Source organism: Zea mays, chromosome 10 (assembly GCF_902167145.1).
Source record: "Zea mays cultivar B73 chromosome 10, Zm-B73-REFERENCE-NAM-5.0, whole genome shotgun sequence".
In the NCBI taxonomy this organism is placed as follows: Eukaryota; Viridiplantae; Streptophyta; class Magnoliopsida; order Poales; family Poaceae; genus Zea; species Zea mays.
Window position 1 is genome coordinate 92,609,098 of NC_050105.1, and position 17,928 is coordinate 92,627,025.

Here is a 17,928-nt window from a genome sequence, read left to right on the forward strand (position 1 = left end):
ATCCTTTTGAATTTAAATTCATTTTAATAATCATAATCTAGACAAAAATTAATTAAGTTAATACGGTTGTACTATAATTGTGTACTGTTGAATCCTGATGGTCATATAAGTGAGATATTTATGTGTTGCATTTTTTTACTATATAAATCAGTTTCCACAATCGTTTTTCCCACTTTATGCAAAATAGGGTAAAATCTCTTCTCTACTAATATAAAACAAGTGTTTCTCGCTTTGTGGGTCCTCCCCTCACCACGTCCCGCGTGCGATACCTCTCCCCCTCCTCTCATGCCCGAAATACAAAAGAAAACATACATGGGGAGATTCAAACATGCAACCTTTAGAAGCTAGAGTTCAAACATGGATGGGGAATATTTTAAGCCGCAACCTTCAGAAGCTAGAATCCGTTATTCACCACTACATCGTGCATCTGTTTGCGTTATACAAATGAACGATATTTTAAATATATATACTAATAATTTAAAAGTAAAAAATATAATCATATTTGAATAAATATCTTATTTAAGCAAATTCTATCTACATGATGTATAAAAACATAGCAATGTATATACAACTAAGAGCATCTCCAAGAGAGGCTCTAAACATGATCTTATTTTAAATATAAGACTTAAAAACATAAAATACCCTTTCAACAACGGCTTTATTTTATAAAATTTCATCAAATGATTATAGGGCTCGGTCTCTCGGGTCCTAAATATAATACCCCCATATACTAGAGCTCTATCCTTATTTCCACTTAATCTCCAACCATTTATTTCATAATAACATAATTTATTTCCTAAATAACATTATTTAAGGCCTGACTATTGGATTAAACATTTCTTTTGAGACCCTAAACATTCTAAACATAATCCTATTTTAAATTTTAGGACTCTATTTTAGGGTTTGTTGTTGGAGATGCTCTAAGTAGTTGTATAAAAATGGAGGTTTAAACCTTGATTGTGGATTTTGAATTTTATATTGTACGCTCAAGCATAATATAAAATAAAGTTTACCTATGTGATATATAAAAACCATAGCAAAATACATGTATCTAACTAGTTTCTTAAGGAGTTAAGGGAGAGCTGGATAGCGATGCTATAAGTTGTATACTAGAAAAATACAGTATAATGATTTATAGAATTAACTTTTAAGTCCTACACTATAAATTTGAGATACTTATATGTGAATTTGAATAAGTTATGGAACGTTAATTTCTAGACCAAATAACGCAGTTCATTATGCAAATAAAAGATCCAAATAACCTCTCAAATTAAAATTTAGATCAAAACTGCTATGCTTCTCGCTCGGAGAGGATTTTATATCTGTTGTTCTGGGCGTGAGGGGAAAAACCGAAAAAGAGAACATGTTGGGCCTAAATTGGTCTAGAAAGAGCACAAGCCCAGCTACTCTTCCATGGCTTTCATTTCAAATCCCCTTTCTCTCTCTACTCCCGTCTCTAGTAATCAATTCCACTGCGACTGTTGTTGAAAGAGCAAATCAAACCAACCCATCGAAAACCAAAATCCCCGCACGAGCTCCGGTTTCAAATTCCCTCGGCAGAGCTCGCCGCCGGGCATGGATGCGGCGCGGGAGTCCATGGCGGCGCTCCTCGACGCCGGCCTCTTCGGCCCCGCCCAAACGCTGGTACGTGCGGCGATCCTGCACCCCCTTCCATCCTCTCTGCGTTTGAATCTATAGGGTTTCGGGGCGAGCAGAAGCGGTTTCGGGGTTCGCCGGGCGCGTGTGGGGCAGGCCTAAACCTCTTGCCTGCGACGTGTGCGAGCGGGTTTGGGTTGCTGCACTGGGTGATGGCCGACTTTTCCGTCGCAGACTCGCAGTGATTACTCAGTTTTACTCTTCTCCTACACTTGCAGGGGTGTTTCCTTGTGTCGTCAGCTGGTGCGGGCAACGATGCTGGTATGTCCATGAAGGTGGAAAGCCTGGTAAGCTCAAGGTTTCCTGAGCAGCAGCTCCGCACGCGGTGCTAATCTGGTCTAACTTTTTGTTATGATTCTGTCAACTCCACTTCCTGCCTACATCTGATGCCACATTGCGGAAACTAAACCGGTTGATTTGTTTCTTGGCAGTCAATGCACAGATTAGTTTCTTGATAGTCAATGCACGGATTATCCTGCACAACTGCATTTCCCAATTCCAGTTCTGTTCTTTACAGGGCCCATTATTATTATTTCTTATTGGTGGGGAGAGCTGATTTGCTTGTTGGACTACCGTGTAGGTCCAGCATGGGGATGCTTTGTATGGAGAGAAAGAATTCCGCAGGGCACTGGTAATATTTCCAAAAAAAACAACAACCCATGATTGGCCTACAAGTTTCAGAAGTAAACACATCGATTGCTGATATATCTGTTTCTAATTTCTCTATCTTCCATGGCAGAATGCGTACAAGCAAGCTATGCAATATAGTAGAAGTATCCCTAGGCAAGCAACAAGTAACACCAGAAGTTCAGTATCCGTCACAGGCCGGTCACCTTCTCCAAACTCTTCAAATCTCTTATCATTCAATGAAAATGAGGTGTGAATGGCTGAACATGGCACTCTTGCATTTTAATGTTGACATCTATTTAATATTTACATCACAGGTAACAAGTATCTCATTCAGTTTTGCTGTGCTGTTGCAGGTGAAGTTCAAGATTGCTCTTTGCCATTCTGCTCTATGTGAGCACCGTGAAGCACTTCATGAGGTTACTGTTCTTCGTTTAGTTATTTCTAATCTTCATTTTCCATTGTATTATCCTGTTTTACGAATACGGATGATGTGATATATATGCTTTATACAGATGGAAGGTATTCCTTCAAAAGTGAGAACACTGAAAATGAATATGATGTTAGGGAAGCTTTATCGAATATCAAGAAATAGCCGTACAGCTGTAGTCTGTTATAAGGAGTGCTTGAGGTATGACATATCAAAGAAACTGCTTCCTTGGAGATCGTGCTCTCCAACTTCATCGACATGAGTCACCCATTTTATTCTTCTATAGCAAGTTCTTTCTAAACTTGGTTAGAGAAACCACTCATTTTTTCTGTGCTCTCAAAACTGTCTACATCTCCATACCTCTCTGGCAGGCAATGCCCTTATGTTTTCGAAGCTATCACAGCTTTGGCGGAAATGGGGCTTTCAGCAAAGGAATTTTCTTTATTATTTTCACAAGTAAGTGTATGTTTTGTTTGCTTATAAGCTGTAAAAAGGAAGTTCTGAGGGCAGATAAGTTTTAACTTCACATGGTTGAATTCAGGACTTCTCTGTGCTTCATTGGTAGATGTCCTGATCGTCAACTTTATCGTTTGTTTGGTCTACCGGAATCTGTTCATGCTGTATATGCTTGCTAGATTTGCAACAAAAATCGATATGTTCCTGTTTCGTCTAACCTATTGTACAACATTTGAGCTATCAGAGTCTATTCATGCTCTACATTCTTGCCAGATTTGCACTAAAAATTGATAGGCTATTGTTTCTTCTAATCTAGTATACAACAGACAACCATCCCTATGCATTTTGTACCAAAAGATGTTGATATTGTCAATCCTGTGAGCAAGTTCTTACTTTTTGCATTGCTGAATGCTGAAATTTTCTTCTCATTTTGTACACAGTACCTTAGCGTGATCTGACAATCACAGAACCATATCCCATAAACCTTATATATATATTATATTCGTTTATTCTGTATCTGTACATGTAGTCCATATGGACTGTCGGGTTTCATGTTTGTTTGAACACCCAATATGACATGTGTAATCTTTATAGAAACAATACACATACATTAGTATATTGAACAAGTTCTTCTCTGTAAATTTGTCATTAGTCACTCAAATTTTCTTGCAGGCACCAAATAGAGGAGGCAAGCTATCGGGTGACTTCGTAGACACACAACGTTGGTGGAGTGTAAGTGAACAGTGTTGAGGCAATCTTAAACATCCTTCTCTATTAAGTAACTAGATTCACGATGTTGGAGTGTAAGTGAACAATGTTGAGGCATAAACACTCATAGCACAATGTTTAATCTTAAACATCTTACTCTATCAAGTAACTAGATTCGTGGTTGCCATCTTATTTTTGATTTGCTATTAATTCTCATAAACTACTGGACTCCAAAGCCACGTTTTGCATATTAAATGCTAAACTCTGTTAAATTGAAACTATATGCCGATGAAGTCATCACCTTTTTAGCTCCATGTTTTGATCAGTGTCTGACACTTTTGTGTGTGTGTGTGTGTGTTGGGGGTGGGGACTGGGGAATGCTTCTGGCATCTTTCTGATTATGTAGAATTGTAGATCAATGATTTCAAGTCGCCGACTAGCTAGTCGATACACCTTGGTGACCAGGCGACTAATCGTGATTAGGACGACGATTAGGTCGACTAATCGAGTCCTAGTCGACCTGGTCGTCCCTACATCCCTTCTGCATATTTACAGGAACATGACCTATATAGGATATATATAATATTGATATATATAGCAATATAGCATATGGGAGGCAATACCAAACATAACAAATATGAATACTGGAACTGGACGGTGGACAATTCAGATTTCAGATTTTAGAACATGAACATCAGTCACTAACTCAATTATATATAGCAATATAGCATATAGGAGGCAATACCAATTACCAAACATAGCAAATATGAATACTGAAACTGTCACAGACTCACATTCCAGAATTCAGATTTCAGAACATGAATTGAACATCAGTCTCTACTCACTAACTCACTACTTCATATGTTGCAGAGTTGCAGACTTACTAGTTACTATATAAATGCCAAGTAGGCAAGTACAGACTTACTAAGTTACTATTGACCTAAAGTAACAGATCCTCATCCAATTGAAAAGCAGCATCACTAGTGGGCCTTAATTAGCTAAAACCCTAAGGTATTACACTAATGGGCGTTATTACCAGCCGTCCAGCCCACATCCAAAACAGGCCAAAACCAACTAATCGTCCCCACCCAAACTGGATGACTAATCGCGTTTAGTCGATGACTAATCGGACGACCGGACGATTAGTCGACCTGATCGGGTCGGACTCCCTAGTCGCATCACCACAACCGACCTGATCGTGATTATCATCAATTCTGCAACTTATGTGCATGTTTATGTGTACCTTTTTTTCTTTTCACGAACATGCAGGAGTGTGTAACTGTGTATCATTATATTAAGAAGGAAAATGGGGAGGAGTCCTTACAAACACACACACCAACACCATAAAAATCATGCTACTAACAACCTGACTTGCCTCAGTTGCCTGTGACAAGGTTGAAACAACCCAACCAAAGTAAACACACTACACCGGCTCAAGGGTGAGGAGGTAGGAGATATTTCTAGCCCTGGCCAAGCCCCCCAAAATAACTCCTCCCTAGCGAGCAGTAAGGCTCTAGCCAACTCTGGAGAAACTCCATCAAACGCACACTTATTACTATGAATCCACAAGATCCAAGCACCAAGGGTGACAAGGGAGTTGAGGCCTTTCTGTAACTGGTGCCGAACGATTACATTGATTCTTTCCCACCAAACATCAAAGAACTCATCGATCTGCAGGGCAAGGAACTGTAGGACAACTCATGTTTATCTCTGCCTCGTTGCACCATCATTGATGACATGTGATAGATATGTTTCTTTCAGAACAGTCCTTGTTATTGCAATTTTAAATTTAGTTATGGTTTTCAAGAAACTGTCAACTCATACAGACATATCATCATACTGCACTGTTCTTTTTATTAGATTGGTTCAGATAGATTATTCACTTAAATTATTATTTTCTTGACAGCGGTATGTTGAGGCGCAGTGTTGCATTGCTTCACATGATTATAAAGGTAACATATGTGTCCTTGTGAAAGATTTTATCTGAGGGTTCCAACATAAGTGCATAGTTGAATTTTGTCGAACTTTTGAAGTAACAATTTGCGTTCTTATGGAGGGAGTTATTATTCTTAGATGATAAATGATCTAGAAACAACATTGACTCTTGGCCACTGAGTGTAACTTTGTAGTCAACACTTCCTAACTTGTATCTGTTGAGCATAAACTCATAGCTATGAAAGTATTTTTGCAGAGATGTTTCTTTATATTTATCAGTATCGGATACTCCTTGATCCAACATCTAAAGACATTTTAGGATCAGTGACGGTCAAACTTCTGTATCTTTGACCATCAATAGATAAAAGAATCATGTTCACTGAAAATGTATGGTTGGTGTTATTAGATTCACAAAAAAAACTACTTTCATAATATCAGATACTCCTTTTTTATCTGAGGTAGATTATTACATAATATTCCTTTTCGTAGACTCCACTTGTATATGTTGGACAAAAGGTTGCAGATTATAAATATAGTAGCAATGGCTTGTTTCTTGCGATGACAGCGAAAGGGCCTCTAGCTGAGTTGGTTAGGTGGTTTGAGTAGCACTCCTCAGGTCCTGGGTTCGACTCCCCGTGGGAGCGAATTTCAGGCTGTGGTTAAAAAAATCCCCTCGTCTGTCCCACGCCAAAGCACAGGTCTAAGGCTTAGCCCCGGTCGCGGTCGTTCTCACATGGGCTTCGATGCCGCTGTGTATGGGTGAGACAGGGGTTCGGGGGTTTTCTTGACCTGTGTGAGAAGGTCTTCTTCTTAATACAATACCCGGGGGCTGTCTTACCCCCCCCGCAGGTCAAGTTTTTTTTTCTTGCGATGACATGGTAAATAGGCTTACTGACACTTGCTTTTTATAGGTGGCCTTGACATATATCTAGAACTAATGCAACGATTCCCCAATAATGTGCATATCTTGTTGGAAATTGCTAAGGTTTGTCTTTCTTCACTTCTATTCTCTTCTATTGTCTTCCCTATTTGGAAGTTTTCTATATTACAAATTATGGGGTGTCAAGTTCTCTCAGTTTTTTCTTAGATCATATATTCCTTCAACTTCGATGTCAGTGTGCTTGTCACTGTCTAGAGAACATGCAAAGTAATTATTCATTTCCTACTTTACTACAAAGCGAACTGTAAATGTAGCAAATGGTAGGACGTCGTACAAGGATCTCCAATGTTTCAGTACGAAGGAAGGAGAGAAGGGCATATGTAGGATGGCTAGGGTTCGTGAGAGAAAGACAAGAGACTTCAACCAACTTAAATGCATTCAAGATGAAATGGAATACCTCTTGGTGAAGGAAGATGAGATCAGACATAGATGGCGAAAGTATTTTTAGTTCTTGACAAATTGTTCAATAGGTAGAATGTGGTCACAATCTTTCAATTGAAGGACTCTTGCGATGGCAAAAGTAGGTGCTTTGTGCTTAGGATCCAAGAATCTGAGGTTAGGAAGCATTGGAAAGGATGAAGAGTGTAAGACGATGGGCCCTGATGGTATCCCAATTGAGGCATGGAGATGCCTCGAGGACATAGCTATATTATGGTTAACCAAGTTGCTCAACCTAATCTTTTGGTGAACAAGATGCCTGACGAGTGGAGAAGTAACGATCTACAAGAATGAGGGAGATATTTAAAGTTGTACTTATTGCTGGGGAATTAAGTTGATGAGCCGTATTATGAAGCTACAGGAGAGTTATCGAGCATCGTCTAAGAGGAATAATGAGGATCTCTATGAACCAATTTGGTTTCATGCTCGAGAAGTCAACCATAGAAGCCATTTTCTTAATAATACAAGTGATGGAGGAGTATAGGGACTAGAAAGACTTGCACATGGTTACAGATGGATGCAAGAAAAACAAGCATAAAATATCAAGAGATTTTATATGGTGGGCTTCGGAGAAACATAAAGTTCCAACGAAGTATGTTGAACTCATTAAAGACATACAATAATGTTGGACATAACAAAGGCTTTTGACTCTGTCTCTTGACCCTTCCTAATTGAAGTAATGCAGCATATGGGTTTTGGACATATCTGGCGAGACATTGTCTGTGGTTTATTAGCCTCTTCCAATACTCAGGTGTTGCTCAATGGTGTCCAGGGTAAACTGATTATGCATAGAAGAGGACTTAGGCAGGGAGATCCTCTCTCCCCGATGCTATTTATCCTTGCTATGGATGTTCTTGGCCTTCTTTATTCCAAAGCTCAGGGAGCAAGCTTACTCCAACAACTGTCAAGAAGGAAATGGCTTCACAGAGTCTTGATGCATGCAGATGATGTGGCGCTGTTCTTGCACCCTACAGCTACAAATATTTCAATTTATCTGGATATCCTCCATCTTTTTGGTGATGCGTCAGGCCTTTGCTATCATGGGTTTTAAAGCGGTAAGGCGAGACAAGGTGTTGGACCACCGCCTGGACGCCTAGGCGGGCAAGGCGCCTAGGCGTTGGACCTCCGCCTGGACGCCTAGACGACACCTTAAAAACAATGTTTGCTATAATCCACAGAAATCAAATGTGTACCCTATCAAATGCCCCGAGGAGACTATTGAGGAAATTCAGAGCTGGCTGCCTTGTGAGATTGCAACCTTTCCTTGCAGATATCTGGGTCTCCCCTTGTCTTTACATAAATTATCCAGGAATCAGTCTCAACAGTTTGTGCCTTTGTGGACAAAATTGCAGACCGCCTACCAAACTGGAAGGCTGACTTGATGAGTAGAGCAGGGAGAAGAATTCTAGTGCAGCTTGTCCTCACTAGCATGACGGTTTATATGGCAATGGCAATCGATTTCCCTCATTGGGCCATTGAAGCAATTGATAAAATAAGAAAAGGTTTTCTCTAGTGAGGTAGAAAGGAGGTGAAATGGGGGCATTGCTTGGTGGCATGGGGAAAAGTGTGTCGTCCTTTGCAACTTGGAGGTCTGGGTATTGCTAGCTTTCCTGAGCTCTACTGGGCCCTCCACATGCGATGACTTTGGTTGCAAAAAACTGACCCAAGACACCCTTGGTCTAGCCTATCCATTCAAGTTCCTAGCACAACCCGATCCTTCTTCTCCAAGGTGCTGATCTCTGAGGTGGGGAATGGGACCAACACCATGTTTTGGACAGATAAATGGATCCATGGCAAAAGGGTCTCAAATATTGCTCCCAGATTGTTCAGCATTATCCCAAAAAGAATTATTAACAGAAGGACTATGCAGCAGGCTCTATTGAACAGACGATGGATTGCATACATCAAAGGGGCTCTTACAGTTGGAGCCATTGTAGATTATCTACACTTCTGGAATATCCTCGCAGTTTTTGTGCTGCAGCCTAACACTGAGGATAGACACATTTTCAGCTTATCAGCGAATGGCATATACTCTGCAAAGTCAGCTTATATGGTTTTTTCCTTGGGTCTACCACCTTTGGGCACTATAAAAGGGTTTGGAGATCTTGGGCTCCACCGAAGGGCTGTTTTTTTATTTGGTTGGTGGCACATAATAGATGTTGGACAGCTGATCGCTTGGCAAAAAGGGGATTGAATCACCCTATCAGATGTCTTTTATGTGACCAGCAAGGTGAAACCCTGAACCATTTGCTCGTGAATTGTGTCTTCTCAAGAGTTTTCTGGTACAACCTGCTAAGAAAGTTTGGGCTGCATAGTTTAGCTCCACAGCCAGATACATTTTCCTTTATGGATTGGTGGGAGATGGTATCAGAGATAGCAAATGGTTTGGTCAGGGAAGGTCTTGACTCCCTCATCATTTTAGGACCGTGGATGATTTGGAAGCATCACAATAGAGTCATTTTTTATGGAGGGTCTCCCAACCTTCCTCTGATTATGGAGCATGCAGATGAGGAAAGAAGAAGCTGGGAAATTGCAGGAGCCAAAGGGCTCTCCTTCTTGGTTGCCCCCTTGCATATGTTGCTGTAGGGAGTGTGTGTGTGTGTTTTTTCTATGGATCCTTTCATGTACGAGTGTTACTGGCCTCCATAAGGAGTGCGTTGTTTTTTTGGATCTCTTTAGACCTTTGTCTCTCTCTTCTTAATATATATCGAAAACACAGTCCTCCTGCGTTTTTCGAGAAAAAAAATATTGTGACTAGTGTTCGAATAGATGACTTCTAGATTATAATGGAACTACATCAAAGATCAACTTCGAGACCTTACCTTTTCGCCTTGGTGGTGGATGATGTCATAAGAGACATACAAGTGGATATCCCTTGGTGTATGCTTTTTGCAGATGATATAGTGCTAGCTAATGAAAGCCGGACATGAGTAAATTGGAAGCTAGAGCTATGGCGGGAGATTCTAGAGTCCAAATGTTTTAGACTCAATAGAATTAAAACCAAATATATGAGATGTGACTTCGACACTACTATACATGAGAGAGATGTTAGTTTGGAAGGTCAAGTGGTGCTTAAAAAGGATCTCTTTCAGTATTTAGGATCAATACTACAAGGAGACGGGGATATTGATGAAGATGTTAGCTATAGAATCAAAATAATGTGGATGAAGTGATGTCAAGCATCTGACAAGAGGGTATCATAGAAACTAAAAGGCAAGTTTTATAGGGCGGTGATTAGACCTATTATGTTATATGATGCAGAACGTTGGCACACAAAAAACGATATGTTCAGCTATAGAAATACGTAGGTTGTGTGGAATTTATGGCCATACAAGAAGGGATCAAGTTCGAAACAATGATATAAGTGATAGGTTAGGAGTAGCACCAATTGAAGAAAGTTTGTTCAAAATCGGTTGAGATTGTTTGGACATGTCTAACAAAGATCTCTAGAGGCACCAACAAACTGCTAGACTATTTCATCAACAAAAAAGGCCACGTCTTCTCCTAAAGCTTGATATTACTAAGGCTTTTGACTCAGTTTCTTGGCCTTTTCTCATCGAGGTTATGGAGCATCTTGGCTATGGAAAGTTTGGAGGGACATCATTTGTGGGCTTCTATCCTCATCTAGCACTCAAGTGCTTCTGAATGGCATTCTGGGAGGACCTATTGAGCATAGGAGAGGACTCCGACAAGGGGATCCTCTCTCCCCATGCTTTTTCTTCTAGTAATGGATGTTCTTGGCCTGCTGTTTTCTAGAGCTGAACATGCAGGTTTGCTCATGGATCTTTCTCCCATAACCCATCTCCATCAGGTACCTATATATGCAGACGATGTGGTGCTTTTCTTGCATCCATTTGCTGCGGATATTACTATTTCTCTAGATATATTACATCTTTTTGGTGAAGCTTCAGGTCTCCGAAACAACGAACAAAAGTCTAGTGTTTATCCCATTCAATGTGGGGATGTGGAGTTGGAAGTGGTTCAGGGCCTCCTCCCATATGACATCTCAACTTTTCCTTGTAGATACCTGGGACTGCCGTTCTCCCTGAAAAATCTCACCAAGGATCAGGTGGAGCCTATTCTGGATAGAATTGCCGATCAACTTCCAGGATGGAAATCAGATTTGATGACAAGAACTGGCAGAAAAGTGCAAGTTCAGTATGTGCTTACTGGAATGCTTATATATCTTGCTATATGGCGGTAAATATCCCCCCTTGGGCTATCAAGGCTATCGACAAAATTAGAAGAGGTTTCTTATGGAGGGGGCACAAGGAGGTCAGAGGAGGGCACTGCCTGGTTGCTTGGGGCAGAGTAGGGTTGGAAAAAGAGCTCGAGCTCGACGAGCTAGCTTGGGCTCGCAACAGCTCGGCTCGACTTGGACCGGCTCGACGCTCAGAACGAGCCCGAGCCGAGCCTGTTTTTGTGGCTCGTGAAAAGAGCGAGCCAGCTCGGCTCGGCTCGGCTCGGTGTAGCTCGCGAGCTGGCTCGTGGCTCGACCCAACAACAATTTATTGCATAAAATCTTAATTAGCATATAATATTAGTACCGAGTAGACAATTAATTTATGTTATTTGAGATTACTATAAAAATAATCTATTTTCTATATTATATTAGTGATATATCTATTTTACTAATTTAAAATATGTTATTTAAAATATTTTTAAGATTTTATATTATAATTTAGAGAGCATATTTACGTTTATGGCTAGGCTCGTTGGCTCGGCGAGCCGGCTCGCGAGCCAGGAGCGAGCCGAGCCGAGCCGCTTTTCCGAGCTCGTCACATGGGCGAGCCGAGCCGAGCTCGGCTCAGCTCGTTTCCACTCCTTGGGCAGAGTTTGTAGACCCCTCCAGCTGGGCGGTCTTGGCATTTCTAATCTTAAGGAGCTCAACTGGGCCCTGCGCATGCGGTGGCTTTGGCTCCAAAAGACTAAGCCTAGCCGACCCTGGTGCAGCCTACCAATCCAGGTGCCGGACAAAGCAAGGGCTTTTTTCTCGATGGTGTTGACTTCAGAGGTTGGTGATGGGGCTAATATTTTGTTTTGGACTGATAAATGGATTCATGGGCATAAAATTACAGATCTAGTACCTAGATTATTTGATGTCATTCCGAAAAGAATAAGTAACAGAAGAACAGTTTAGGAGGCGTTGACAAATAGAAGATGGATTTCAGATATCACAGGAACTCTTTCTGTGGGGGTCTTAGTGGATTATCTTCATCTCTGGAATCTGATTTCAGATTTTGAGCTGCTACCAGATGTGGAAGATAAACATATATTCAGTATTGCTGCAAATGGGGCTTATTTGGCTAAGACTGCATATGAAGGGTTGTTCACTGGGCCTGTTCATTTCAGTCACTATGAAAGAGTTTGGAAAACTTGGGCCCCCTCCAAATGCCACTTCTTCCTTTGGTTGACGACGCTAAATAGGTGCTGGATAGTTGATAGGTTGGCAAAGAGAGGACTGGACCACCCAGAGAGGTGTCCTTTATATGATCAGGATTCTGAAACTTTGGATCACATTATGGTTTACTGTGTTTTCGCGAGGGAATTTTGGTTCCTGTTGATGCACCAATTTAGATTGCATAGTCTTGCTTCTATACCTGGTACTGAATCTTTTATGGGATGGTGGGAGAAGATTGACAAAAGTTTTGGAGATATGGCTATGGGGGGGGGGGGGTCTCAATTCTCTTATTGCCTTGGGTGCCTGGATTCTTTGGAATCACCGGAATAGAATTGTCTTTGATGGATTATCTCCTAGTGTCTTCGCAGCTCTCTGTCTGGCAAGGGAGGAACACCAGTTGTGGGAAATGGCGGGAGCTAAGGGTCTTCTTTCTTGCAGCCACCACCCATGTCTCTTAGCTGCTCGTTGTAGGGTTGTAATTGTTTCTTCTAAGATCATGGATAGTTTCCTATTTCTTTGTTTTAAACCTCCTTAGGAGGGTATTCTTGTACCGGGGTCCATTTTCGACCATTTTTCTTAATATAATGATGCGCAGTTCTCCTGTGCGTTCGAGAAAAACAACAAGTGCGTGGTGAGATCCTATTCGCGATAGGCCGATAGCAGCGGAAAGAGACAGAAGAAGACTGAAGTTGACATGGAAAGAGACAACAAAATAAGACTTCTCACAGATTTAGCCTTGAATAGGAGTGCATAAAAAACATATATCCATGTGTCTAAACCTTGACTTGTTTTCGTTAAGGTTTTAACTCTGGCCTATCCCAACATGGTTAGTACTAAAAGGCTCTGTTGTTCTTTTATGACCTTTCTTCGTGTGTTGATCCTGAATTTTGAAGTTCTTGTTTGAAGGTTGAAGCCATCATAGGCAGGAATGATGAAGCGATAATGAACTTTGAGAAGGTAAATTGAAATTTATACGAAGCTATAGCCCATGATTCGGAAATCACGTGAACAAGTAACACGCTTGTATGAACATTTGCTATATTCGCTGTTTTTTCTTTCCTTTTTTTTGCAGGTCCGGCTGATTGATCCAAACATTATGACATATATGGATGAATATGCAATTCTTCTAAAGTCAAAATCTGACTACATCAGACTGAATAAGTTGGTACATGATATGCTACATATTGACCCTGCAAGACCAGAGACATGTGTTGCTCTTGCAGCAATGTGGGAAAGAAAGGATGAAAGAAAAGCTTTGACATATGCAGAAAAGGTAAATTCCTTGTAGGGTTTTTGGAAACTCACCTTCCATCTAATGTTCCTTATGATGTCTTCCTTTTCAGAGCCTTCGAGTTGATGACAGACATATAACTGGCTATATAATGAAGGTAATACTGCAAGATATTGCGTATGCAACTGGATTTACATTATTATGGTAATTTCTCTTGCATTACAATTTGCAAAGCACAGGCATGGTTGTTGCTTATTTTCTCTGGGAAGTTCATGTTTAGATTCTGTGTTCTGCTACCATCTTTGTTTTTTTGGATCACCATCTTCCATTGCTAGGGCATATCATAATTTTTTCTCATTGGTTTGTCATTGTTTGCCTACTGTTCTTTCAAGGGCAATCTGCATCTTTCATTGAATCGACCAGATTTGGCAGTGACAGACTTCAGGGGGGCTCAAGAATTGAGGGCTGATCTTCGTTCTTATCAAGGTTGGTAGGCTTGGTGCACCTGATATTAAAAAACTATTGTCATATTGCCAGTCTAAATACAGTTATTCTCCAGGATTGGTGCGTGCTTATCTAGCACTTTCTAAATGCAAAGATGCATTATTCACTGCACGCGAGGCGATGAAGGTTATGCATCAGTCTGCAAAAGCTCTTAAGCTAGTTGGTGATGTTCATGCAATTAGTTCCAGTGGGAGGGAGAAGGTAATCTTACTTTGCCATGGATCACTGATTCAAGGATTGTATATATTTTGGGGTTCTGTAACAATCATGCCACTAGATATCTACTGTGTTTAATCAGCTGAATGATTGATGTCACCTATATGAATAAACTTTATTCCTTTCTTAAAGAATCTTTCTAATGAATGGGTATACTTCGTATGTTGGTCAAGTGTTACCCATGTAGCATATACTTTTAGTTTTTGACCATGTAATTCCATAGTTGGTAACAAGATATGTATTCATTAATTGCCATCGTAGCTAGCAGCTCTTTATTTTTTTACCTTCCCTCCTGCGCTGCCAGGGAAAAGGTTGGTCAATTTTTTTTATATTCAATTCATGTTTCTTTGTAACCTGCTTTCTTTTCTCAAAGTTACTGTGACTTTATTGAAACAGACTTATATATATCTTATCAAATGGACTTCTTGTGATTCAACTCTGTACACTATTATTAAATGATAGTACTTGGTCGATTGTGCTGATATAGATATCATTGCATCATTTACAGGCAAGAAAGTTCTATGAATCAGCCATTCGTCTTGAACCTGGATTTCTTGGAGCTGCACTGGCTCTGGCTGATCTGCATGTTGCGGAAGGACGGAATAAGGAGGCTGTTATGCTACTGGAAAGATATATACAACAATGGTCAGATGATTCTCTACACATAAAGGTGGCTCAAGTACATGCGGCAACAAATATGCTTTCGGATGCACTTTCCCATTATCAATCTGCACTAAGGTGCGTATTTTCTTGGATATTTAGAATAGCAATTCTGCAGTAGCAATCTATTAACCTTTTCTTTGCTGTTGGTTTGAATCCTGATGACCTGGTACATAAGTAGCCAGAATTTAGTATGTAGGAGTAAATCTGATTAGTGAGGTAAGGTTTTAGTGATAGTTCCTGGAGCTGGGTTTACGAAATGTAAATAAATAACTAAAATTGTGGAAGTTTTGTATTAATCATGTTTCTCCTTCAATTTTAAATTGAAACTTGGCTCTTGATACTAATGCGGTAATGCCATGGTTTTGCTTCCGACCACTGCCTGAAATAGCCATGACAGCATTGGTTGGGTAAGCTCAATAATTTGTATTTTCATTTAATATTTGTAACGTTATTGATTATTCTGCTGATTTGGGGGAGAATTGAACTATTCTGAATTGAAAATCAGATAATTCCCTTCCATCCTTACCCTGCAAGGCCCAAACTGCATGTTTGCAGCTCAAACCTCAAAAGCTACCCAAGAAGCATCAGAATTTTCTAATTGATGTATAAGTGTGAATAGCTACTTAATGTGTTCCGATAAACTTTGTTCCAGTTTATTTTAATTTAATCCCAACTTTGTGGTACAAGATCAACTGGTCTGATATTGTCCCTGCGCCTAGTATTCTGCCTTGTGCCTTGTTTCTCTTTGTTGGTATATTAACTTGTAGTTCATGAAAAGGAACTCAATTGTGTTTCAGAATAAACCCACAAAATGAAGCTGCAAAGAATGGATTGGAGCGCTTGGAGAAACAAATGAAGGTTTGTGCAGTTCATAACTTGTCATACAATAAAATATCCTACTGTTGCAAACATAACTAGCATTGCCCGCACTTGTTTTTCACGTGAAGGGAGTGGACCCAGATGCTCCAGAAGACGATGAAGAGAACGAGGAGGAGGACGTCGATGTTGATCGAGATGACTTTATTTGAAGCTGGCTCATTACAGGTCTCTTATACCTGTGGAAGCTGGCGCTGATTGATCACGACCATCTTTGTATAGCGGTGGTAGCAGTGGTTTTGTGCTATTTGTGACTGAATAGCAGGTGTTCTAGCAGAACCCCAGTTGTTTTAGCTTGTAAAAATGCCGCCCGAAACGAATTTTGCACGTGTTGTATGCCATTTCCTTTCAGTTCTTCTTTGTGTATTCTTTTGCACCAAATATGGTTGACCCAACTCTTCTCTCCACTCAGATCACAGTATTTCCCTTACCGCCTGTTCAAAGTCAGCTGACATGCCCGCCCATAATACCTCTCTGTCATCATCTGCTTTATCAGCTGAGTTGCATGTCTTTGAAGAGCCATAGAACTGACCCTTTATTCTATCGAGGTATTCTGTGACAGTGTCACACTCTGGAATTGAGCCCGCAATAGAAGGCTCAACTGTATTCTTTAGCACTGCCATGCACTTTTTGTTGGCAATAACCTACTTTCTATGTTCAAGGTCATAAGCCATCTGTTTGGGAGCATGGTCCCTCTGTCTGTTCTGCCAAGCAGACTCAGCCTCATCTGTCTCTCTCACTGGTGCCACAGGCTCAGTGGGACATTTATCCAACGTTTCTGTTCTTTCTTTGATTGGATAAATGTAGCCAAAACGAGAGTAACCTGCCTTTGATACCAATGTTAAAATTTACAGGATCTCTAGGAGTAGATCAGTGGGGTAATCTATATTCTATTGAGTAATTTCGGGTTCCTAATTTCTAGAACAGAACAGTAGTTAGATTGTTACCGTCATTGGGAAGTGCAGGCGTGTTGGAGGATGTAGATCCGTCCGCCATCAGGTTCGTTGATGAAGGTTGATGCAGCGAGGTTGTCGACGGCGATGAACGGCGGTGTCTTCCCGTCACTGGCTGCGCACCCTCTCAGATCGGTGTTAGGGTTTTGTCGGTGGGGAGTACGGCTCTAGTGAAACACGTCATATGAGCCGCCGGCCCCCACCCTTTTATTTATAGCGCAATGTGACAGGGGCCCACCAACCATATAGGGTTGGGCGCCCCCGATCAGGGCGCGATCAAAGGCCCAAGATGTCCGTTGGGCCCATCTTGGTGGAGATCAATCCAACATTCTCCCCCTTGATCTCATCGTTCACTTTAAACTTTAAACTTTAACTTCAACACTTTTCACTTTACTCGTTCCATCACAGATAAGTGCATAGAGCATGTTTCATCGTCACGATCAATCGTCGATAGATTTGACAGCTACAATACACATCTCCGGTCTGAAACAGTTACTTTAACTTTAGGCCCTATTTATAGTCCAGGAATCATAGGCTTTCCCTTAAACCCATGCCGGCTACATGTTCTTTGAACACTTTGGGTGGTAAGCCTTTTGTAAGCGGATCCGCGAGCATCTTTTCACTTCTTATATGCTCAAGACTTATTATTTGATCCCGGACTTTATCCTTCACAACGTAGTACTTTATGTCAATGTGTTTGGCAGCACCACTTGACCTATTGTTGTGAGCATACTGTACTGCTGGAGCATTATCGCAGTATAACTTTAGTGGTTTATGTATGCTGTCGACCACCTTTAAACCGGGTATGAACTTCTTTAACCAGTTCACCTGCCCCGAAGCCTCAAAACACGCTACAAACTCGGCATACTCTGTGGACGATGTAGTGACGGTTTG

The 17,928-nt window shown here is 40.9% G+C and overlaps 1 protein-coding gene across 2 annotated transcripts; it reads left to right on the top strand.

Moving 5' to 3' along the window:
- Positions 1-1,351: 1,351 nt before the first annotated feature.
- Positions 1,352-16,511, top strand: LOC103641394 (anaphase-promoting complex subunit 7). Of its 2 annotated transcripts, none has more exons than XM_008664753.4 (18): positions 1,352-1,644; positions 1,875-1,943; positions 2,237-2,287; positions 2,396-2,533; positions 2,640-2,702; positions 2,799-2,914; positions 3,085-3,169; positions 3,842-3,901; positions 5,784-5,829; positions 6,724-6,797; positions 13,498-13,548; positions 13,664-13,864; positions 13,935-13,979; positions 14,215-14,308; positions 14,382-14,527; positions 15,051-15,280; positions 15,984-16,063; positions 16,153-16,511. In XM_008664753.4, the coding sequence occupies exons 1-17, from the start codon at positions 1,576-1,578 to the stop codon at positions 16,018-16,020; spliced, it is 1,575 nt and encodes a 524-aa protein (XP_008662975.1). In that variant the 5' UTR covers positions 1,352-1,575; the 3' UTR covers positions 16,021-16,063; positions 16,153-16,511. The 2 variants fall into 2 exon arrangements, with proteins under 2 accessions (XP_008662975.1, XP_008662974.1); XM_008664752.3 differs by having other exon boundaries at positions 16,003-16,063.
- The last annotated feature ends 1,417 nt before the right edge of the window (positions 16,512-17,928 follow it).

Excerpts from the sequence above, each read along its gene's own strand:
- LOC103641394 (XM_008664752.3), top strand. The coding sequence starts at position 1,576 with ATGGATGCGGCGCGGGAGTCCATGGCGGCGCTCCTCGACGCCGGCCTC. Across the intron at positions 2,915-3,084 it reads TGTTATAAGGAGTGCTTGAG|GCAATGCCCTTATGTTTTCG; the intron begins GTATGACATATC and ends CCTCTCTGGCAG. Across the intron at positions 14,528-15,050 it reads GTTCCAGTGGGAGGGAGAAG|GCAAGAAAGTTCTATGAATC; the intron begins GTAATCTTACTT and ends CATCATTTACAG.